Source organism: Geotrypetes seraphini, chromosome 1 (genome assembly GCF_902459505.1).
Source record: "Geotrypetes seraphini chromosome 1, aGeoSer1.1, whole genome shotgun sequence".
NCBI classification, from domain to species: domain Eukaryota; kingdom Metazoa; phylum Chordata; class Amphibia; order Gymnophiona; family Dermophiidae; genus Geotrypetes; species Geotrypetes seraphini.
The window spans coordinates 427,237,395-427,262,220 of NC_047084.1; the positions used below are offsets into that span (position 1 = coordinate 427,237,395).

Consider the following 24,826-nt stretch of genomic DNA (forward strand, 5'->3'; position numbering starts at 1 on the left):
GGAATATAATAAGCATTCTGATAAAATGTACAACAAGCTGGGCTGGGCAATGCCTACCCTGTGACAGAGAAAAAGTCAGCACATGTCTCAGTATAGAATCTTAATGCAGCAAGATAGGTAAGCGATAGCCCTGAAAAGACCCAGTAAAAGGCATCACAAGATCCAAAGTTGTGAACTGGATTAGAAACTGGTTTTATGTGCTTTGTCTTCATTTAATTACTCATTTGTTGTACTATGGCTTGATACAGAATGCTACTGCACAGCTTATTTAGTAGGTTTGAACATGTTATCCCCCTTTATCCCAGGACAAGCAGGCAGCATATTCTCACATGTGGGTGACATCATCCACGGAGCCCCGATGCGGACAGCTTCACAAGCAGACTTGCTTGTAAAACTTTTAGAAAGTTTGCGACTGCCGCACCGCGCATGCACGAATGCATTCTCGCCCGACATAGGGCGCATGTCTCCTCAGTTTTCCACGGAGCCAAGAAGTCCCGTTTTGACGCTCTGCGCTAGACTTAGTTCTACTCATGCCTTCTCTCACCGCAGCTTGTGTTTTTTCCTTACAGGGTCACTGTGTTTATCGCGCGTTTCATTTTTCTTTTTAAAAAAACCCATAAGTTTGGTTTGTTTTTTTCTTCGTGCAGGTTTTAAGAAGTATAGCCACTGCCAGCACACGATCTCCCTCACTGACCCTCATAACTGGTGTGTACAGTGTTTAGGACCTGACCATTGTCCGGAGTCGTGTGCCCGCTGTGCTACGCTTCAATCTCGAGCCCTTAAACGTCATCGAGTTCAGGTAGAAAAAATATTTGGCGGCATGAATAGGCCTTCATCTAAAGCCCTGACCACGATTCCAACTCTGAATCCAGTCAAGTCTTCTACGGGGATACCACCTTTCACCTCGACCTTAATCAAACCTTCTTCATTAGGAAGTCCTCGTCTTCAGGGAAATCAGCTAAATTTTCTCCTGAGGAGCCGTTATCCTCACTGTCTCTCTCAGGTATGATAGCTAAGCCAACTCCTCCGGACATGCCACCCTTAGAACCAGTGGTTTTGAAGCTTCCCAAGAAACATGTCTCAAAATCGAGACATCTTTCTTCTTCGAGGGCGTCTTCCTCTGAGACGATAGCCCCACCAAATGTACCAGATTCAATGGTCTCGGTGCAGGTTTTGCAAAATATGTTGGCAACTATTCTGCATCAAGAGTTTGGTAACATGCTTGCCCAATTCACTCCTACCTCGACTCTGCTTCTTGGAGTCAAGTCCTTGGCAGTGCCTCGAACTCAGTCTACGCACTCTGTACAGGGAGTTGAGTCCTTAAGAGTGCCTCGAGATATCTCATTACAAGGAGCTGAGTCCTTTTTGTTATCTTGACCTCGTTCTCCGACTTCCAGCCCTACCTCTTTACATAAGGTGTTGCCCTTTTTGAGGCACAGGGCGAGGACACCTCGACGTTCATCTTTCAGACTGGATCCGACTTAATCACGAGGCCATGATTCGAGACATACTTTTCCATCAAGGCCCAAGTCTTTTTCTCAAAACAGGTCTCGTTTCTCCAGGCATCGAGGCTCTTCGAGACCACAAACACCTTCGTCGAGGAGATTGGTTGTGGAACCTCACCACTCTCGTCAGTCGAGTTCTTCTGCGAGGATTCTCTTCACATTCCAGAAGTGGGTCATCTTTGCCTATGGATTCAGATATCATGTATCGATACTCCAGAGAGGCTTCATCTTCATTCTCTGCTATAAGAGATACCTCGAGGGGTTCACCTTCTTCTCAATGAAGTCATACCTCTTCAGACCTGGTATCATTTACCAAGTTTCTATGTAGAATCTGACTCAAAATACTCTAAAGTGTATCTGGAAGAACTGGGAATGCCTCATCCTCCTAGGGAGTCTCAAATTACCCATAAATGGCATTCTTTCTCAAACTTTCAAAAGAAATCTTGAGACACTATATTCTGTTCCTGCTGTGCCAGCAAAGTTGGAATCTCAGTATAGGATGGTTAACTGTAAGGCAGGGGTGTCAAAGTCCCTCAAGGGCCGCAATCCAGTTGGGTTTTCAGGATTTCCCCATTGAATATGCATGATATCTATTTGCATGCACTGCTTTCATTGTATGCTAATAGATCTCATGCATATTCATTGGGGAAATCCTGAAAACCTGACTAGATTGCGGCCCTCTCAGAGGGACTTTGACACCTCTCAATTATCCCATCAGTTTCTTGTGGAATCTTCTTTAAAAAGAACTAATCCTGCCAAGGTTTATGCCACCATTCCACCTGGAAGAAAGGGCAGGACTATGGACATATTTGGTTGTCAGCTGTATCAAAATTCAATTATGACTACCCAAGTTTTGAACTACAACTTTGTCTTTACATCTTATCTCAAGCATTAGGTCAACACTAAGCCAGATTTTTTTCAAATATCTTCCCCATCGACTTCTAAAGTTTTCAACAACTACACAACAATCTGGGTCAACTTTGCATGCATCTCGTTCAATCTGTATATGAATCGTTTGAACTGTCCTCTAGCGGAAATCATCATTTTCAGTACAGAGTGCTACCCTTCAGCCTGGCATCATCTCCCAGAGTCTTCACCAAGTGCCTAGTGGTGATAGCAGCAGCTCTGCAAAACCATGGTCTTCAGGTTTTCCCGTACCTGGACGATTGGCTCAAAGATTCAACATCTCAGGGGGTTATTGTAGCGACCCAACAGACTACTTGGTTCTTCCAAAGCTTGGGGTTCGAAATCAACTTTACAAAATCCCAACTACAGCCCTCTCAGACTCTACAGTTCATCGGAGTGGTACTGGATACTGTACAACTCAAAGCATTCCTTCCTCAACAATGTCAGAATGCTCTCATTCAACTTTGTCACAAAGTGTCATCCTTCACTTCACTTTCAGCAAGACAAATGATGGTTCTCCTAGGTCACATGGCCTCTACAGTTCACGTGATTCCTTTTGCTATAATTCAAGTTTAATATAAATTTGATTGATCGCTTATTCAAAGTTCTAAGCAATGTACAAATCAGTAAAATTACAAAATTTAGGGGACAACAAAACAAGACGGCAAACTAAATCTTGTAAGACATATTAAAAACTAATATTACAAACATATTAAAACAAAAGGAAAGAAAGGGAAGAGAAATACAAGTTGTTAGTAAATAAGACATATATGGGAAACTACACTGGGAAGGGAGAGATCATGTACTTCAGGGAAGTAAAGAGATGCAATTGAAATAAGGCTACTAGTCAGGCTTTCTAATTATCAAATGCATCCTTAAAAAGAAAGCTTTTTAATTTGCTCTTAAATCTGTCCAAGTCATGTTCTTCCCTTAAATAGATAGGGAGTGAGTTCCATGTTTGGGGGGCTGTGACAGAAAAAATGAATTGCCGCCGTGTATTAATGATTTTAAGTGAAGGAATTATTAATAAATGTTGATTGTTTGATCTCAATAATCTATTTGAGGTGTAGGGAATCAGTAATTTATAAATAAAAGCAGGAGTTTTGTATAGCAAAGATTTGAAAGTAAGCAGACTTAGTTTATACATTATACTGTGAACAACTGGGAGCCAATGCGCTTTCTTGAGGAGAGGTGTCACGTGATCAAATTTCTTAGCTTTCGTTATAAGTTTAATAGAAGCATTTTGAATAATCTGTAAATGTCTTCATTTTGGGCTATTCCCTTGAATAGAGCATTGCAATAATCAATTTTAGAGATTACCAAGGAATGAATTAAAATGTTAAGTGATTTGGGGCATAAAAATTTTGAAACTGAACGGATTAAAAATGTTGATTTAACAATACTACTAATGTGGTCATGATAGGTTAATTTATGGTCAAAGATGACCCCTAGGATCTTAATGCTACTTATTGACTGTAGAGTAGTACCCTTGATAGTAATTGGAAAAATAAGCTTAGAGCCGTCTTTCCAGGGAAATAGCATAACATTTGATTTATTAACATTAAGAGCTAATTTGTTAGCGTCAAGCCATTGGTGAATCTGTTCGAGTTTCTTATTGATTGCTATTGTTTAAAGAGGATTATTGGAATCTAGCGGATGTAAAAGCTGAATGTCATCTGCATAAGCAAACACGTTAAAGCCAATGGATTAGCAGAGAGTCATCAAGGGTGCAAGGAAAATATTGAACAAAAGTGGTGAAAGAATGGACCCTTGGGGAATACCATATGCTGTTGTAAAACTTTTGGAAGTTGAATTGTTAAAGGACACAATGGAGGAGCGGTTTGAAAAATAAGATATAAACCAAGAAAGGACCTGATTCGAGATGCCAATAGACTGGAGTCTGTCTATAAGAAGATTGTGGTCAATTGTATCAAAAGCAGATGAAAGATCACTAGAAACCAGAAGAACAGATTGATGATGATTCAGGAAGTAAAGTATGGAGGTAGACATGCCAATCACAGAATGTTCTGTAGAGTGATGCTGTCTAAAGCCTGTTTGATTCGGATGTAAAATGGTGGTTTTTTTCTATTAATTCTGATATTTGATTGAATACCACCTTCTCAGTCAGCTTTGCTAGGAATGGAATATTTGCGATTGGTCTATAGTTTGATTTATCCTCGGGACTAGTTTTTGATCCTTAATAATGGGGCGAATAACTGATTCCTTCCAGGCTTTGGGCATGATGCTTTGCTGAAGATTTTCATTAATTAGGGCAAGGATGAAAGGACCAAAAATTGCAAAATAACGCTTAAGAATGAATGGGGGAATTGATTCTGCTTGTGAACCCTTAAGTTTATTATTATTATTACATTTGATTAATCGCTTAATCCGAATTCTAAGCGATGTACAAATTAATAAAATTACAGAGTAAAGAAGACAGACTTAAAATGACAAGTAACAAAACAACTAAAACATAATAGTAAATTAAATTACACATACAAGTAGAAACATTAGGAAACTTGGGAATGAATTACAATTTAATTATAAAGTAGTACAATTAGGGTTAAAAACAATGGGAAAGGGAATAACAAAAATCAAAATGGTCTAGGTTAAAATCAGAGGCATAAGCAATTCAATTAATCGTTGAATGCATCTTTAAAAAGAAGACTCTTAATTTGCTCTTAAATTTTTCAAGATTCTTTTCCTCTCTTAAATATATTGGAAGGGCATTCCAAGATTGGGGAGCCGTTACAGAAAAAATAGACTGCTGCCTCGTATTGATAATTTTAAGAGAGGGAATATTAATATTAATGGTCTTAATGAGGGATTCAATCTCCATAAGATTTGGTAAGTTAAATTGTGAGCATTTTGAGGATAGTGACCCTAGCTCAGTTTGGTCTTGTTCTAGTGTTGAAAGCTGATTCAAGGTAAGATTTTTCCTGATATTATTCACTTTGTCAGTAAAATAAGTAGCAAGTTCCTGGGCAGTGGGCAAGATACTAGTTATTTGATTTTGATTTTGCCTCTTGGTTGTAGACGTAACCGATTTTAGAATAGAGTAAAGTGCGGAGGAGTTTTTGGCTTTCAAAATTTGGCTTGGGTAATATTTCATTTTTGCCCGATTTATTTTTAATTTATACAACCTTGAGTGCTCTTTGAATTTTTCAATATTGGTCAGGGTTTTATCCTTTCTCCACCTACGTTCTAAAGACCGAAGTTGTTTTTTGATAAGAGCAAGTTCTGCCGTAAACCAGGGATTCAAAAAGTTTCATGCTGAAATGGGTTTGCGTTGTGTCGGTGCTAGTTCATCTAACAGGAGTTTTGTAAATACATTCCATTGAGATAGGAAGTTGTCCAAAGAGCGAGTCTTTAAATCGGAAAAGTCTAATTTTAAGATTGAGGTGATCGAATCTAAAGAGAGATTATTAAAATCTCTACACTTAATAGTCTGATGTGTTGCATGAACTTTCATATGGGAAGTGGTATAGTTTATAGAGACTAAATAGTGGTAAGACCAGGGGACTGGCAAACAGGGGCCTGTCAGATAGCTAACAGTTGCAGAGGAGGAAATTAGAGCCATATCTATTGTATGTCCTGCTTTATGTGTTGGAACTGTTAATAGTGGACATAAATCAAGGTGGTTAATGTAAGAAAGAATTTCTTTAATATAATTATTGCTTAGATCGTCAAAATAAATATTGAAATCTCCAAGGATCAAGGGATTTGTAGTGGAGGAACCAAAATCGAAAATAAGTGACTGTAACTGGGTAAGATTCTCGCGATTGATTGGTGGGGGCAAATAAAGAAGAAGAGCATCTATTTTGGGTCTAGTCTATAAGGAGAATTGTAGGAATTCAATTGAAGAGTTTGCTGGGGAATAATCAGTGCCTATTAATAAGGAATCATGAAAAATGATTGTTAACCCACCTCCACGCTTTTGGAGGCGATGGTTATAAAGAAAAGAGAATCCAGGAGGACAGGTGTAAGAAAGGTAGGCTTCTTCCCCTTCAGTAAGCTAAGTTTCAGTTAGACATAATTAATCCAAGGAAGACTGGACAATTAGGTCTTTGAGTATATGATATTTGGTTTTGATGGAACGGGTATTGATTAAACCTATATTAATTTGTTTAACCCCTAGGCCTAGTGAAGCTACGTTTATATCTATTCGTTCTGGAGAGTGAAGAGGGGCAGAGCTTTTAACTGACTTAATTGGGCGGGTTCCCACAAATAACTGGGATAATGGAAGAAGAACTATCCATTTTGGAAGAGATGTTTGAATTAAACATACAGAATGAATGTCTTTTGAGTCTTTGGATTCGTTTTCCATTGTCCCTACGGGGTCGAATTGCTCTTTACAAAATGGTGTTATTCCCTAAGTGGGTCTATGTGATGCAGACTTTTCCATTGTATATGACTAATAAGGATATTAACATGTATCACACTGTTTTACATAAATTTCTTTGGAACAATAGAAAACCCAGACTGACTCTTGCTCAATTATCTCTCCCTGTGGGACGGGGTGGGCTGGCACTCTCGGACCTAAGGAGATACAACATAGCCTGCTTTCTCTGGCATTTGGTGGACTGGATTAAGAACACTCAGTTTTATACGCCTGTCACTCTTGAGCAGCAGTTGATGGCTCCTACTCATTTGATGTACTATCTTCATGCTAAGTGCCCACACCGGATTTTTCCCACCAGGTCTCACCCTCTGCTGCGTTCCATGAGACAATGTTGGCAATAATTGTGCAAACGAATGCATTTACATTTCACCTCTATGATCCTGTTGCCCTTATGGGGTAATCGTGACTTGGATCATGACGCTTCTAAATTATATTTACAGCACTGGAGTACTCGAGGACTATGTTATGTGCGAGACATGGTGTCGGAGGAGGGTGTGCCCCGTTCTTTCTAGGATCTACAGGCGGCGGGACTCTTGGAGGCTCGGAACTGGCTTTTTTACCGTCAGGTGTCTCATTATATCTGCTCGTTGGATGCTGCTACTTTGAATGAAGACAAGGCGGATGTGGTGTGCAAAACTTTGATTCTGTCCCACCTGACTCTGATTAGCTTATCCTTTCAAGTCAGCTTGGGCTGTTTCGTGGCCCCTTGGGACCCTGAGGTGGTGGCAGCTGTGTGGAATCAGGATCTCTCCCCGTCTGACCGTATCATGGGCTCTGGAGTTTGTCTTCTTATGAAATATCTTCCTAGGATGACTCATTCTGTGGTACTACAAGAACAACACTTCAAGTTTCTTTTGCGGCTGCATGTCTCCCCATTCCGGGCCTATGCTTCTGGATACGCCTCTCATGCTCGGTGTCCTCAGTGCCAGTCCGCCCCTGCAGGTTTATTTCAAATGTTTTGGTCTTGTGACCACATTCTGGTCGTTTGTAGCTCTGTACCTGCAGTCTGCTTTGCACAAGCAGATCCCTTTGAGAGCAGATATTCTGCTCTTTTCTCAGGGGGTTCATTTGGGTTTGCCAGAGGGGGCAATATTTTATTACAAAAGGCCTCTCTGTTGGCCCGCAAGTGTATACTTTTGTTGTGATGCCAAGCTGAAGTGCCGACCCTTACTATGTGGAGTAATGAACTGTTTACTCTGTTGAAATTTGAATACCTGGATGTTCGGAGGAGAGGTCCTGGGCCTTGGAGGAAATTTAGGAGAATTTGGGCTCCCATTTAGGAGGGATTGTCCCCTAGAGCTCGCAGTTCTTTATTGAACTTTTGACACTGGAGTGCAAGGGGGGGGAAGGGTTCTGCTTGGGGGGTTTGGTCTCTGTGGGTTTTCGTGAAGGACTGACATGAAAGACCCGATTGTTTCTGCATTTCCTTTTGTTAGTGGCTGGTGGTTTGTTGTGCTTTGTTTTCTATCTTTGAAAATTTAATAAAAATGATTAAAAAAAAAAAAAACCAACATACAGAATGAGATGTGTCCCAAATTAAACTGAGCTGGGACAAGGATTAAAAGAAGGAATAAAAATGAGTAAAAAGAGGCTTTTAAAAGACTTACATGATAAAGTCACCGTTTTTTTCTTGGCGCCCAGCAGTAGCGCACAAAGTAGAGCATGAACTGCTCCTTAAGCGTGCACCTTTGGCGTGTGCCCAAGGAGCCTGAGTTTAAATGGCATGTACCGGTATCAGGGGGCGGAGAAGCCTTGGGAGAAGCTGTTGAAAAGATATTAAGAGCAAAGGTAAAAACAAAAACATAAAAACATTCATACTTAAAATACAATATTAAAATAACAGTTAAAAAGCAAATCGTTCAATGCAAAGTGGAGCAGTGCTTCGGGTGTTAGTGGGTGTGCACCACAAGGAGCCTGAGTTCCTATGAATTCCTCAGAGGACCCTGGCATCTCAGTGGGTGCAGGCTTTTGACCCACTCTCTCAGCACATTACAGTGACTCCTTAATTGAGACAGTCTCTCCACTGGTAGATGCTCTCTTCCAATCTCTCCAGAGGTTTACTGTTTCAAATGCCCCCTCATCAGAAGGGCCTCACAACAGATTTCTCAACCTACTCTTGGGAGGCTCATCTCGATGGTCTCCATACTCAAGACCATTGGTCCAGCACAGATCAGTGTCCCATAAATCTGTTGGAACTCATAGTGATCTTCAAAGCTTTTCAGCATCTTCTCCACGATCAAGTATTCCTCATTCAGACAGACAATCAAGTCTCCATGTACTATGTCAACAAGCAGGGAGGCTCAGAATCTCTTCCTCTCTGCCAGGAAGCTCAAAAGGTGTGGAATTGGGCACTCCTTCACAACACCTTTTAAAAGCGATTTATAGTCAAGGAGAGAAAAACTGTCTAGTGGACAAATTGAAACTTCTTAAATCTTTTTCTGCAACCTCACGAATGGACACTCAATTCCTCGCCTCATCAACACATTTTTTCTCAGTGGGGGACTCCTCAGATAAATCTCTTTGCGTCTCCCCGCAACAACAAACTGCCTCAGTTCTGCTCCAGGATATACTCTCCCCATCACCTTGAGGCAGATGCTTTTCTTCTGGAATGGACGAATCAGTTTCTGTATGCTTTTCCTCCATTTCCTCTCATTTTCAAGACACTCGTCAAACACGAACATGCCACCATGATTCTGATAGCTCCTTGGTGGCCCAGACAACCGTGGTTCTCCCTTCTCCTTCAACTCAGCAGCAGGGAGCCACTACTTCTACCAGTTTTTCTATCTCTGAGAAAACTGTAAAGTGGCAGTTAGGTTGAGAGGTACCAAGTTGTCAGATGTAGAGACTGCAGGTTGGGATGAAGCAGAGACCTCTGACTCTGTGTAAGCAATCTGTCAAGGACATTTTAGAGGTTTCTAGGAAGCCTACCACTTAGCAATGTTACAACCAGAAATGGACTAGATTTTCGGCTTGGTGCACCATTCATCACAAGGAGCCTCAATCTACCTCCTTGTCTTCAGTTTTCGATTACCTCTTGCATTTATCTCACGGAGGCCTCAAATCCACATCCATTGGAGTCCATCTCAGTGCAATTGCTGCTTTTCATCAGCCTATTGCAGGGAAACCCCTTTCTGCTCATCCTGTGGTTTCCAGATTTATGAAATGACTTTTCAATGTCAAGCCACCTCTCAAACTGCCTCCAGTGGTTTGGAATCTCAATGTTTTCTTGCTCATTGATGAAGCCTCCCTTTGAACCAATGGCTTCAGCTCATCTCAAATATCTTACTTGGAAAATGGTTTTTCTCACGTCTGTTTGCAGTCAGTGAGCTACAATCTTTAGTAGCGGACCCACCTTTCACAGTATTTCATCATGACAAGGTAGTCTTCCGTACTCATCCTAAATTCTTACCTAAAGTGGTTTCAGTGTTTGTACTTCCAGTGTTTTTTCCAAAGCCTCTTTCTCATCCTGGAGAAACAGCTCTTCATACTCTGTCCTATAAGCGTGCTTTGGCTTTCTACTTGCAAATGTACTAAGCCACACAGATCTGCTCCTTAAGTTTTTGTCTCCTTCGATCCAAACAAGTTGGGACATCCAGTTTTCAAGCGCACCATCTCCAACTGGTTAGCTGCATGCATCTCTTTCTGCTATGCTCAGGCTGGACTGCATCTACAGGGTCGAGTCACAGCCCATAAAGTCAGAGCCATGGCGGCATCAGTAGCTTTCCTCAGATCTACTCCTATTGAGGAAATCTGCAAAGCTGCCACTTGGGCCTCAGTTCATACTTTCACCTCTAATTGTCTGGATTCTTTTTCCAGATGGTATGGCCATTTCAGCTAGGCAGTTTTACAAAATTTATTCTCTTAAATTGCCAACACTCCCACCATCCCATTCTGGTTAGCTTGGAGGTCACCCACATATGAGAATATGCTGCCTGCTTGTCCTGGGATAAAGCACAGTTACTTACCATAACAGGTATTATCCAGGGACAGCAGGCAGATATTCTCAACCCACCCACCTCCCCTATCTGAACTGAGGCAGGCAGGAAGGCATGCGCGGTGCAGCAGTTGCAAACTTTTTAGAAGTTTTACATGCAAGGCTGTCTGCATCGGGGCTCTGTGGATGACATCACCCACATGTGAGAATATCTGCCTGCTGTCCCTGGATAATACCTGCTACACTAAATAAAGGTGCTTTTTCAGCAATTGCAGTGGTTGCCTATTAAAAGTAGATTTAAAGCATTGTCGATATTTCAAGCTGTTCACAATGGAGAGTCATACAGAATTGCATTTGTCCTAATGGGCAGATGCCTAACCACCCCAATTCTCTAACCGGTGTCCTTGTCGCAGGTGCCGTTTAGAGAATTGCATTGCTGCTGTGCTGACTGCGGCAAGGGAATCTCCCTGCTGCAATCAGCTGAGCAGTAGCAGGAGGGAACCCCACCCATCGCAAGTTGACAGGAGGAGGGATGCCTGCAACAGGATGAGTATCCAATTCCTCCTGCCACCACCCCCCTGAAGCATTGTCCCCCTCCCAAAGCATCCCCCAATGTCCCTCCCCCTTCAAGTGCCCCTCCTGGAGACCCCCACCCCTATACCTTTTAAAATGAAGGTCTTGATGGAAGGAGGCATACACTCTTCAGCTGGCAGGCCCACCACTGCAAAATGGCAGGCCTTTCCCTTCCTGGTGCATTCTGAAATGCACTAAGGAGGGGCCTTAAGTACGTGGGCCAACCAGAGTCTTAACCCTCCTTCCCAGTGCATCCTAGGATTGACCAGATACCTAAAGCTACTCCCATGAAAGGTCATGTGTTCAGGGGGGGGGGGGAGGTTGCTGACAGGAGGGAGTGGGCATCTCTCCTGCCAGCCAACTTGTGGTAGGGTTGGAGGGTTCCCTGCCCTACTCACTCAGCTGATCACAGCAGGGAGATGCCTAAGCCCACTTCCAGACAAAACTATGTCCAGCCTTGGGGCAGGTTAAGCATCCCTAGGCACTTCCCTGCCCTGACAGTGTAGGCAGCCTGCCTCAGGTTAGACAGCGATAGGACGCCTGCCACTGTCTACAATTGGGATGCCATTTGTAAATTTTCCCCATCTTTGTACCCTTAGGCCCTCTTATCATGCTGCATAAGGGGTTTTTTTTAAATCACAGACTGCTATGGTAAAAGCTCCAATACTCATATGTCTGCGTTAAAAAAACAACAAACCTTACATAGCTTGATAAAAGGAGGCTACGTTTTGTTAAATAATTTTAATTAATGAATTCCCTCAGCTTCGGACACTGGATAATTTTTTACATGAAACATAAAATATATATGCAACGACTGTCCCTATGTGAGGGACCAGCACAATTACATTAGTGCATGCTAAATGCCATGTGTCCTATTTTGTACCTATTGGCTATGTGGCACTAAGTGCATAGTACGCTTTAGTAAAAAGGATCCCATAGTGCCTGTAAGCATTTTATCAGGGTGTAAACATGGCTCTTTCCCCGCCCTAGCTGGGCCCTTCTGCATGCAAAGATACAGCACAGATTCAACATCCCACTGCAGCATTCCAACCAGCAAGTCTAGTAGCACCACTCCTTCATAACTGCCTCAAGGACCTTCCTCCATTTTCCCTTTTATTTTTGTTTAGAATTTATCTTACTAATACACTAAGTTGGTGCATGTGGGCCTTAGGGTTATGATGGCCTAATCTAGCTTAGAAACCTTTGCAGTCTTCATTTTACTGCCAGTGCCACCCTGCAATGCTCAATTCTGCATGTTTACATATTGTTGCATCTCTAAGTTATGGGACTTTTGTCAGTTTCAGCATCCTAGATCATTTTCGATTCTTCTTTCAATTTCTCATGTTGATTAGTATGCCTGTCTGACTGTCAACCTCTTACCCTTGGCAACAGCTGTGATATTTTTACCCAACTGTTTGTAGTAGTGATTTAGGCAGTCTCAATACCAAAACAATGGGACTTTGATTCCATTGTCGGCTTCCTAATTCTACATCCAGTACACATTGTAACATGGCAGAGAATCTCATGTTACTGGAGGTCAAGTAAACCACCATACTGTCTCTTGAGGACTTGCCCAAGGATATTTGATAGCCTAGTCTTCCCTCATCTATTTTTCCCCCATGATGTCCAAGGTCTCCTCCACCTATCCCTCTCCTCAGGTACTCAATCTCTCTTGCCCCATGAGTCATTCAGTGGCTCAGAGGCAGTGTTTCTATAGAAGACTAATCACAACCAGCACAAAGTTTCGAGCATCTGCACATACTCAAGTCCTGCTGGGTCTCACCCACTATTTCATAGGCACACTAAATATACTGCTCCCCTTGACCTCATTGTTTTGCTGCACTCTGGCATCACTCCTGACAATTCTCCTCCTTGCTGCTCCAGAAGTCTGTCTACACTGTCACTGCTACCTCAGCCCAAATGACTGTCATTCTCTCAAGCTTGTGCTAGGCTCACTGTGCATGCCTGCACCTCTCTGTTTCACTCTTCCGGATACTTTTTCCCTCTTCAGCCCATCCAGCTCCCTGAGACTAAAGGAAAAATAAATTTTAGTTCTGGTTTCAGATTCAGCACAGAAACCAGCTCAAAATCTGAATTCAGGTTTCAGCAAAAATGCCAGTGCATTTTCAGCTGAACCCCAAACTCTCCTGCCCAACTGTAGGCTCTCCCTGGGCCTACCTTAAAAAGTCCTGGTAGTCTAGGAGTAGGAACGAATGCCACTCATTCCTACCTGCTGTCACTGCTCAGTCAAAAATGACTGCTACAGGAAGTCCCAGCAACCATTTTGAGATTGGAACCAGTACAGGCAAGAACCCTGATGCATTACTCCCAGCCTCACAATCATTGTCACAGTATCCAGACTAGGCACACCAAGAGGGAAAAGTATTATAATAAATTTAGGATTATAATAAAGGGATAAGTTAATTTCCCTAGGAAACAGTTTTGATAAATCTAGAGGAAGAACTGTGTTTAGGATCCACTTGATCTTTGAGATTTGATCCAGCACCCTGAATAAGACTATGCAGTTGTGTTTGAATAGCTTTTTTTTTTAGGGGGGGGAAGGTGAGGAGAAGGGATTACAACTAGAGTTTGACCCTTTGTAACTAAAAAAAATGTTATTTTCTCACTTATGTTTTTGATCAGCTATTTCTTTTATGATGAGTGAATTATTGCTTGAACTTTTATTTTTTGATTCTACTTTCTCCATTCTCTTTCAAGCTTGGCTTATTAAATGTCTTGTTTTTCTTGTCCTTGTATTGCTAAAGTGTTTAAAATAACCTGAAAAAGGTGCACCCTTGTAGTAGGATAAAATAGCATAATGAGATTATTGGGTGTCTAAAGGTGTTTAAAGGAGCATTTTTTCAAATGATGGTATTATCTATCAAGAGTTAGACCAATGCTATCCTTTCAGATTGTGGTCCAAACTCTTGTAATCAGTAAGCTTGACTTTTGTAATGCTCTATTTTTGGGTGTTATAAGGGCAAGAATCCAAGCCCTATAGGTAATACAAAATACAGCTGCTAGGTTGATTACTGGGGTATCAAAATATGACCATATCATTCCTGGGTTGTGGATAACTCACAAATTACAGAAACTCCCTGCCTGAATAGTCCCATTTGAATTGTTCCTATCTAAGCCAAGGCAGCCTCCCACCCTAAACTTTACTTGATATGGAAAATAGGAGAAGAAATATACACAAGAAAACTATTTTAATAAATTTACAGGTGAAAAGTTAACAGCATCAAATGGTGAAAGGCAGAAGAAAATATTGACATTCATGACAAACATGTCAAAGTCTGTCTATATAGACTGCTAAGGAGATAACTGGAGTACAACAAAGTCTAGATCAAATTATTTTAAAAAATACGTGGTTCTCTATACCATGTTAACAAAAGTACCAATACAGGTATGGATAACTGGAGTTTTTAAAAAAATCCTCTGTTTTCAAGACTTCAGATAAAAATCCCTGGATCAACATAAGGATAAGCAAGGAAGTGTCCGAGTTTATTGCCTTGTGCATCATAATGAAGCATCTTGAAACAAACATCACAGAACAAGCTGGGATCATCCGAAGCGAAACTATCATTATTAGTCACCCACCTGCAGTTAAAAAAAGAGACATTATCAAATTATTATATGTGGGTATATGGAATCAACACCAATGCATGCTTTTATTTTATGAGCCTTGGTTAACTGCTTATTTTCTTTCCTACCTAACCAGTACAGGTGCATCAGTTTTGTCCTCATGGAGGCAGTGAATTAGATTGCTGATGCCAACCACTACAGCAGACATATCAAACTCTTGCCCAAGGGCCAAATCTGGCCCGCGGTGTAGTAAAATTTGGCCCGCCAACAGGTACAAGCGTCAACATCTTGCTCATATCATTTAAGAAAAGAGTGCAATGTGACAACGCTTTGTATTCTGGGGTTGATCTCGCAGTCTTAGTCTCGTGAGAAAAGCGTCAGTACAGGTATCTGCGCATGGTGGGTTTTTGCTTTATACTGTTTGGGACAACACAACGGAAAGCGACGGAAAAGTTAGTTGTGCTGGGGCCTGTGTGGTTCAACCCTACGCGTTCAAGTTCTTGCTATTTGGAAACAGCGATGTTGGGAAAGGACAGATCCTGGAGAGCCTCCAGGACGGCGCATCGGAGTCCCCCTATGCCAGTAATGGTAAGAAAATTTAAGCGGGAAGGGGAAAGTGGCAATTCTAAAGGCCGATAAGGTTAAGGCTATTTTTAGGCAATGAGTGATTTGTCTCAAGGGGATAGAACTCTGACTGAGCACTGGCAGTAGGGTTCAGATACAACATAAATTATTTTTTTTTCTGTTCTCTGGTGTTTCTTTTCTAAATGAAAAGCAACAAGCAAAAAACAAAAGGAATTGACCCCAAAATATCCACAAAGAAGAAAATCCAGAGAAAACAAAAAAAACTCTGTGGAGTGACGATGTTCCCAAATGGACTTTATTTGAAAGTATCAAAGTTCCAAAGGTACACTAAAATCATCCACATAAAATAATTCCATCCACATAAAAGTAAATCATCCACATAAGAGCCTTAAAGGACCTAGTCCTCTAGGGATACAGGACCCAACACGGTCCGCGTTTTGACAAAAAGTCTTCTTCAGGGGTCCCTGGGGGTCCTATAAAGGTGAGTACATGGGAAACAATTGTGTGGTGAACCGGAAGTGAGACACTGCTTGCATTTGCTTTTTTCCATTGCAAATGCAAGCAGTGTCTCACTTCTGGTTCACCACACAATTGTTTCCCACGTACTCACTACGATATAAATTTGAACTCTGATTATACACATCACCCAGATGAGCTAGGCATTTGGGTTTCTCTACTACAGAAGCTTGCCCAAAATGTCAGTCTGTCAGCAACATTGAGCCACATATTTTGGATGAGTTCTTTGGTCCTTAATTTTTGGAAGCAGTTGATTCACTATGTATCTACTCTTTGGAACTATAGAGTTAAATTGGATCCCTTACTTCTTTTTGATATTTATGTAATCCAACCTCCTCCTTTTTTTAAATATACAGTCCTACTGGGAAAAAAGTCCATTTTGTTTCATTGCCTGGATTCTAGACCGCCTACACTTCAGCAATGGAGACTGCAAATAATCACTCTACTGAAAATGGAATATGTACAAGTTTCAGATTTTGTTTCTCCACAAGGGAGATGTTTTCGTCAAATGTGATCTGCTTTTTGGGACTTGCTCTCTCCAGGAATGCAGAGTAACTTATTAAATTTGTGATTTTATGTGTTTTTGTTTGCTCGTTATCTTTGTGACTACAGTAATTTGTTTTTTATTGTACTTGGGATAATAATGAAAAATGTATTTTATCCCAGCACAAGCAGGCAGCCTATTCTCACATATGGGTGACATCATCGACGGAGCCCCAATGCGGAAGCCTCGCAAGCAGACTTGCTTGTAGAAACTAGAAGTTTCGAGTCAGCTGCACCGTGCATGTGCGAGTGCCTTCCTGCCCAGCACAGGGCACATCTCTTCAGTTCTCAGTTTTCCACGGAGCCGAGAAGTCCCTCTTTGACTCTCTGCGTTCAACTTACTTACTTCGTGCCTTCTCTCACCGCGGTTTGTGTTATTTTTCTTCACAAATCGCTGTTTTTATTTTATTTCTCGTTTTTTAAAAAAAATTATTTCTTCGGTTTGGCTGTCGGGGCAGGCCGCTAGGCCGCAGTCCAGGGGCTTCGACCTTGCAGCGGCTGTTTTTTCTCCTATGTCCCGACCAACAACAGGCTTCAAGAAGTATAGCCAGTGTCAGCGTGTGATTTCTCTTACGGACCCACACAATAAGTGCCTCAAGTGCCTTGGGCCAGACCATCACCCGAAGTCATGCGAGCGCTGTGCAATTCTTCAACCTCGAGTCCTTAAACGTCGTCTGCTTTCAGTAGACAAGCTCTTCGGCATGGATTCGACCACTTCCTCGACTCCAAAGCCGACCTCGGTCTCAGCTTCAACCGAGGTTCCTCCTGCCTCCACTGCTTCGACCCTGAGTCTCATCAGACCTTCTTCATTTGCAGCGGCTCTTTCCTCGACGACGTCTGCTGTATCTTCCCTTGTATCCTCAGGTCAGATAGCTCAGCAGAAAGTTCCAGCGGTGGTGCTAAAGGTGCCTAAGACTTCCAAGTCGAAGCACATTTCAACTGCCTCTGTGGAACCTCCAGCCAAAGCAGGTAGTCCGGTTTCAGACGCGGATCCATCCTTGCCGGCTTCTTTCCAGACCATGTTAGAGCAGCAATTCATTCAGTTCCTCACTAATATGGGACCGAAGCTTGTTACTCGAATCCAGCCTGGGCATTATGCAGACTCCCGCAAGGTCGAGCCTCTTCCTATGCCTCAGACTGAGACTACACACTCTATGCAGGGAGCAGAGTCTTTGCGAATGTCTGGTCTGGCATCTATGCACGTAAAGCAAGGAGCAGATTAATTGCAAGTGCCTCGACAGGAATCCTCACACTCCATACAAGGAGCAGAGTCTTTGGGGGTGCATCGTGGTTCCTTCATCAAGCCTCTGGAGCTTTGATCCACAGCTTCCAGCCCCATCCATTCCTTGGTGCCATCGACTGCTTCCATCTCTGGGGCGAAGTCTTCTCGAACTTCGAGATCTGCTTCCAAGCACCGTTCTCACCGACGTTCAAGGCCTTCATCAAGGCATAGCTCTTCTTCCAAAGAGCGTCCTTCTTCAACTAAGCCTCGATCTACACCTTCCAGTTCTACTAGACCACTGACTCAATCGAGGTCTTCACTTCCAAACCTCGAGGACTCAGTGGCTTCGATTGCTTCGTCCAAGTCTCCCTATTCTTTTGATGCCTTTTTTCCAGCCGAAGCTTCATCTTCGACCCAGGCTGCCTCGACGATCGAGTCCTTCTCGAGGCAAGGCATTGACGGATCAGCTCTCTTTCTCTTTTCTTCATCAGATGGCTATAAACTTGGACCTTCAATTGAATGCTGGTTCCAAATACTCTTAAGGAGTATCTCGAAGTCATGCATCTTCCTCAACCTCCGGCAGAGTCATTTAAGCTTCTTCTACAAAAGCTTTTGTCTCAGACAAAGGAGTCTGGAAACTCCTTATGCAATTCCAGCTGTTCCAGGCATAAAACTCTCCATTGCAAAGGATTTGAGAATTCACAATTATCTCACCAATTCCTACTTGTGGAGTCATCCTTGAAGACGTCCCATTCTTCCCAGGTTTATGCTACCGTTCCTCCTGGAAGGGAAAGGAAAACTATGGACAAATTCGGATGTCACATCTATCAAAATGCCATGATATCCTCTAAAGTCCTTAATTTCAATTTTCATTTTTATAACTTATTTTGAGTTCCTCGTTGCTTTTTTGCCTAAAATTTATCAGTTATTTAGATACTCAAAAGCACTTTGAATTTCAAGAAGTTATAGCTTCTGTATCACAACTCATATTACATCTACTTCAGTCTTCTTACGATGCCTTTGAGTTGTCTGCTAGGGAGGCTGTTTGTTCTGTAGCAATGCGCCGCCTTGCTTGGCTTCGTACCATTGACATGGATCCTAATATTCAGGACCGCTTGGCTAATATTCCTTGTGCAGGCAATGATCTCTTCGATGAATCTATTGAGGTAGCCACCAAGAAATTGTCTGAGCATGAAAAATCCTTTGCTTCTATTGTCAGACCTAAGCCAAAGCCAGCTCCTGCCAAGCCTTCAGGCCCTCCTCCTATTTATCAGAGGCATTTTGCTCCATGAGCGGCTCCTTACACCTGCCCTCCTCTTAACAGCAGAATCAGAAGCAACAGAAACCTCAACCTTCTGCTGCACCTAAGGCTACACAGCCTTTTTGACTGTTTAAAACAGAGCATAATCTCCACCGTTCTGTCTCTGGCCTATCTTCCCCCTATTGAAGGTCATCTCCATCATTTTTACCACCGATGGGAGACAATTACATCCGACCTCTGGGTGCTGTCAATCATCAGGGAAGGATACTCTCTTCATTTCACTCAGGTTCCACCAGAGCTTCCTCCAAGAGAGTATCCTTCCAGTCCATCCCACACCGCCCTTCTTCAGGAAGCTCAAGCTCTGCTTTGTCTCCATGCCATTGAACCAGTTCCTTTGGAACAGCAGAACAGGGGTTTTTACTCCCGTTACTTCCTTGTTCCGAAGAAGACGGGCGATCTGTGGCTCATTCTGGATCTCAGGGCTCTCAACAAATTTTTAGTCAAAGAAAAATTTTGCATATTATCCCTGGCATCCCTTTATCCCCTCTTAGATCAGAATGATTGGTTATGCTCTCTGGATCTCAAGGAGGCTTATACTCATATTCCCATTCATCCGGCCTCCCGCCAATATCTCAGATTTTGGGTGCGGAATTTGCATTATCAATACAGAGTGCTACCCCTTAGCCTGGCATCATCTCCCAGAGTGTTCACCAAGTGCCTGGTAGTGGTAGCCACAGCTCTCAGAAACCATGGTCTTCAGGTATTTCCCTACCTGGACGACTGGCTCATCAAAGATTCAACATCTCAAGGGGTTATTGTAGCGACCCAATGGACTACATGGTTCCTACAGTTTGGGATTCGAAATCAACTTTCCCAGATCCCAACTTCAACCCTCTCAGAATCTACAATTCATCGAAGCTGTTCTGGATACTATCCAACTCAGAGTATTCCTTCCGCAACAACATTTGGAAGTCCTCCTTCAACTCTGTCATACAGTGTCTTCCCGCTCCTCCATATCAGTGAGACACATGATAGTACTCATGGGTCACATGGCCTCCACAGTATACGTGACTCCTTTTGCTAGACTTCACCTCAGAATTCCTCAGTGGACCCTGGCATCTCAGTGGACGCAGGTTTGCGACCCACTTTCTCGACACATTGCAGTCACTCCTTCATTGAGACAGTCTCTCCGCTGGTGGATGCTCTCTTCCAATCTCTCCAGAGGCTTGCTGTTTCAAAAGCCCCCTCATCAGAAGGTCCTCACAACAGATTCCTCGACCTACGCTTGGGGCGCTCATCTCAATGGTCTCCTTACTCAAGGCCACTAGACCAGTTTGGATCATCAGTGTCACATCAATCTGTTGGAACTCAGAGCGATTTTCAAGGCCCTCAAAGCTTTTCAACATCTTCTTCAAGATCAGGTAGTCCTCATTCGGATGGACAATCAAGTCGCCCCATGTATTATGCCAACAAACAGGGAGGGACGGGATCTTCCTCCCTTTGTCAAGAAGCTCTGAAGGTTTGGGATTGGGCAATCTGCCACAACACCTTCCTCAAAGCTGTCTACATCCAAGGGGCAAAAAATTTACTTGTCAGCCAACTTGAGTCATCTTCTGCAACCTCACGAATGGACACTCCATTCCTCACCTCTTCATCACATTTTTTCACAGTGGGGAACGCCTAAGATAGATCTCTTTGCAGCTCCCCACAACCACAAACTGCCTCAGTTCTGTTCCAGGATCTATTCTCCTCATTGCCTCGAGGCAGATGCTTTTCTTCTGGAATGTACGAATCTCTTCCTGTATGCATTCCCTCTCATTCTCAAGACTCTTGTCAAGTTAAAGAACAACCATGGCACAATGATTCTGATTGCTCCTCAGTGGCCGAGACAACCTTGGTACTCCCTTCTACTGCAACTAAGCAGCAGGGAGCCATACCTTCTACCAGTTTTTCCATCTCTGCTTACACAGAATCGGGGTTCTCTGCTTCATCCAAACCTACAGTCTCTACACCTGACAGCTTGGTACCTCTCAACATAACTCTTCTTCAGTTTTCTCAATCTGTAAGAGACATTTTAGAGGCTTCTAGGAAACCTACCACTAGACAATGCTATCACCAAAAATGGACTAGATTTTCTTCGTGGTGTTTTTCTCACGATAAGGAGCCTCAACATTCCTCCTTGTCTTCTGTTTTAGACTACCTTTTGCACTTATCCACCTCTGGCCTCAAGTCTACATCGATCCGAGTCCATCTCAGTGCAATTGCTGCTTTCCATCAGCCTACTGAAGGAAAACCCCTTTCTGCTCATCTGGTGGTTTCCAGATTCATGAAAGGACTTTTCAATGTCAAACCTTCTCTCAAACAGCCTCCAGTGGTTTGGGACCTCAATGTTGTTCTTGCTCAATTGATGAAGCCTCCATTTGAACCAATGGCTACGGCTCATCTGAAGTATCTCACTTGGAAAGTGGTGTTTCTCATTGCCCTCACTTATGCTCGAAGAGTCAGTGAGCTGCAAGCTTTAATTGCTGATCCACCTTTCACTGTGTTCCATCATGACAAGGTGGTTCTACGTACTCATCCTACATTCCTACCTAAAGTGGTTTCGGAATTTCATCTCAACCAATCTATTGTTCTTCCAGTGTTCTTTCCAAAGCCTCATTCTCATCCTGGAGAATCAGCTCTTCATACTCTGGACTGTAAACATGCTTTGGCCTTCTATTTGGAACGCACCAAACCATACAGAACTGCTCCTCAATTTTTTGTCTCCTTCGATCCAATTAAGTTGGGACATCTCCAACTGGATGGCTGCTTGTATCTCCTTCTGCTATGCCCAGGCTGGATTACCCCTACAGAGTAGAGTCACAGCCCATAATGTCAGAACAATGGAAGCTTCAGTAGCTTTCCTCAGATCTATACCTATTGAGGAAATTTGCAAGGCTGCTACTTGGTCCTCGGTTCATACTTTCACTTCTCACTATTGTCTGGATGTTTTCTCTAGACGAGATGGCCATTTTGACCACAGTATTACAAATTTTATTCTCCTAAATTGCCAACACTCCCATCATCCCATTCTGGTTAGCTTGGAGGCCACCCATATGTGAGAATAGGCTGCCTGCTTGTCCTGGGATAACTTACAGTAAACTTCCTAATTTCAAACCGTAAAACAAACTCTCACAGCAACAGATTCAGTCCAAATACCGTAGCCAGAATTTCATTTATACCGGCTGAAAGGTTTTATAGAGGACCTAAGGGATATCAGACAGCCCTCCAAACAGCATAGTTTGGGTGGGTAAATTCCTCATTTGTCCCAAGGTACCTCCTCCACCTTATTTTATATATATCTTTTGCTTAATTTCTTATATGTATATTTATTCTTATTTTCAATCTTATAACTTATTTTTCTTAAGCATATTGGATGTACTTAGCTTTTTTTGTTAGCATTCAGCTGCAAGCTATTTCCCCAAACGCCAACGCGTTTCGAGATCTTTGTCAAGGCGACAAGGGGAACTTAATATTAACAAAGAACAGCATACCGTCTACTGTTCTTTGTTAATATTAAGTTCCCCTTGTCGCCTTGACAAAGATCTCGAAACGCGTTGGCGTTTGGGGAAATAGCTTGCAGCTGAATGCTAACAAAAAAAGCTAAGTACATCCAATATGCTTAAGAAAAATAAGTTATAAGATTGAAAATAAGAATAAATATACATATAAGAAATTAAGCAAAAGATATATATAAAATAAGGTGGAGGAGGTACCTTGGGACAAATGAGGAATTTACCCACCCAAACTATGCTGTTTGGAGGGCTGTCTGATATCCCTTAGGTCCTCTATAAAACCTTTCAGCCGGTATAAATGAAATTCTGGCTACGGTATTTGGACTGAATCTGTTGCTGTGAGAGTTTGTCCTGGGATAAAGCACAGTTACTTACTGTAACAGGTGTTATCCAGGGACAGCAGGCAGCTATTCTCACAACCCACCCACCTCCCCTGGTTGGCTTCTCTGCTAGCTATCTGAACTGAAGAGACGCGCCATGTGCTGGGCGGGAAGGCACTCGCGCATGCGGCTGACTCAAAATTTCTAGTTTCTACAAGCAAGTCTGATTGCGAGACTTCCGCATCGGGGCTCTGTCGATGACGTCACCCATATGTGAGAATAGCTGCCTGCTGTCCCTGGATAACACCTGTTATGGTAAGTAACTGTGCTATCTTGTTTTATGTAGTTTGATGTGTTTAAATCATGTTTATTGAGACATTACTCACTATGGAGGATTTACACACCTAGAAAAGCTGAATTAGTCTTTAAGCAAAGAGTAAAAAGATGGTAATATGCGAGAAACAGGGCCAGAGTAGAGCAAAACCTGAGCCCGGTAATGATGCAGTGTGGGGAGAAGAACATGCAAACATGCAAAAGGTCCCTGCTGTTGTAAGGGAACTGACACACTAAATATTAATCGCTAAATATTAAGGCACAAGCATAAATGGTAAGACTATACATAGAGGCAGACCGCCAACTGTTTAATATTTTACATATTAATAATAATTTAAAAAAAATACCTGGCTATATACGTCTTGCATACATAGCACTTTCTGGTCCAGAGCCAATGCTTCTTCACTAGCAAAGGATAAAGGGTCTTGTCTAAGCAGTCATCACGATGAATAAGCCTTTTAATGAGAAAAGGGATCATCAAAACCTACTAGTAATTGTTCGGATAAAGCAGCATGTCAGCTATGCTCATTTACTTCAATGCACAGAAATAAAAGATAACTAGAAAACAAGATTAAGGCAACACCTTTTCATTGGGCCAACACTCTAAACCAGTTTTCAGGAGCTGCATTCCCTTCATTGGGATTCTGCTGTGACTTGAAGAGATGTTAGTCCCAAAACTAGTTCAAGAAAGTGTTTCACATCTTTGTAAATTTTTCATGTTCTGTTGCCTAATAAATACAATTCAAAATGTATTGAAGAGTTTGTTTCTCTGATTTACATAACATAAGAATTACCATACTGGAACAGACCGAATGTCCATTAAGCCCAGTATCCCGTTTCCAACAGTGACCTACCCAGGTCACAAGTACCTGGCAAGATCCCAAGGAGAAAAATAGATTTTATGCTGCTTATCCTAGTAATAAGCAGTAGATTTTTCCCAAGCCATCTCAATAATGACTTCTCTTTTAGGAAATTATCCAAACCTTTTTTTTTTTAAACTTGCTAAACTAACTGATTTCATCACATTCTCTGACAACGAATTCCAAAGTTTAATTACACACTGAGTAAAGATATAGAGACGTTTAAATACATATGTGGCATAAATGTGCATCAGTAGCATTTCTTTCATTTGAAAGGAAGCTCTGAAATGAGAGGGTATAGTGTGAAGTTAAGAGGTGATAGGCTCGGGAGTAATCTAAGGAAATACTTTTTTACAGAAGGGTGGTAGATGCGTAGAACAGTCTCCCCGAAGAGGTGGTAGAGACAAAGACTGTGTTTGAATTCAAGAAAGAGTGGGATAGGCACTTGGGATCTCTTAGAGAGAAAAAAGAGATAATGGTTACTGCGGATGGGCAGACTGGATGGGCCATTTGGCCTATATCTGTCATCATGTTTCTGCCTGCTCTCACTCCAGTTTAGAAGGAGCTCTGATCAACCAATTGTCCAAAGAGGGATGCACCTGGATCCTCAGTCTTCAGAGGTGAGCCTCAACCACCATTATCTTGGTGAAAGTGTGTGTGAGGAGGGGGGGATGTTGTCAACCTGGATGAGAGAGCCGCAAACTGAAAATGTTCCTGAAGCACATGA

At 42.4% G+C, this 24,826-nt stretch overlaps 1 protein-coding gene across 1 annotated transcript in view; it reads right to left on the reverse strand.

Annotated features, from left to right (window-relative positions):
• Window positions 1-14,512: 14,512 nt before the first annotated feature.
• SNAPC3 (small nuclear RNA activating complex polypeptide 3) overlaps window positions 14,513-24,826 on the reverse strand; it is a 107,454-nt gene continuing 97,140 nt past the window's right edge. Inside the window, exons 8-9 of the mRNA XM_033919136.1 lie at window positions 23,587-23,694; window positions 14,513-14,920 (exon numbers count right to left, since the gene is read on the reverse strand). Of these exons, the coding sequence (XP_033775027.1) occupies window positions 14,773-14,920; window positions 23,587-23,694 (256 nt within the window). The 3' untranslated portion in view covers window positions 14,513-14,772. The remainder of the gene's footprint in view (window positions 14,921-23,586; window positions 23,695-24,826) is intronic.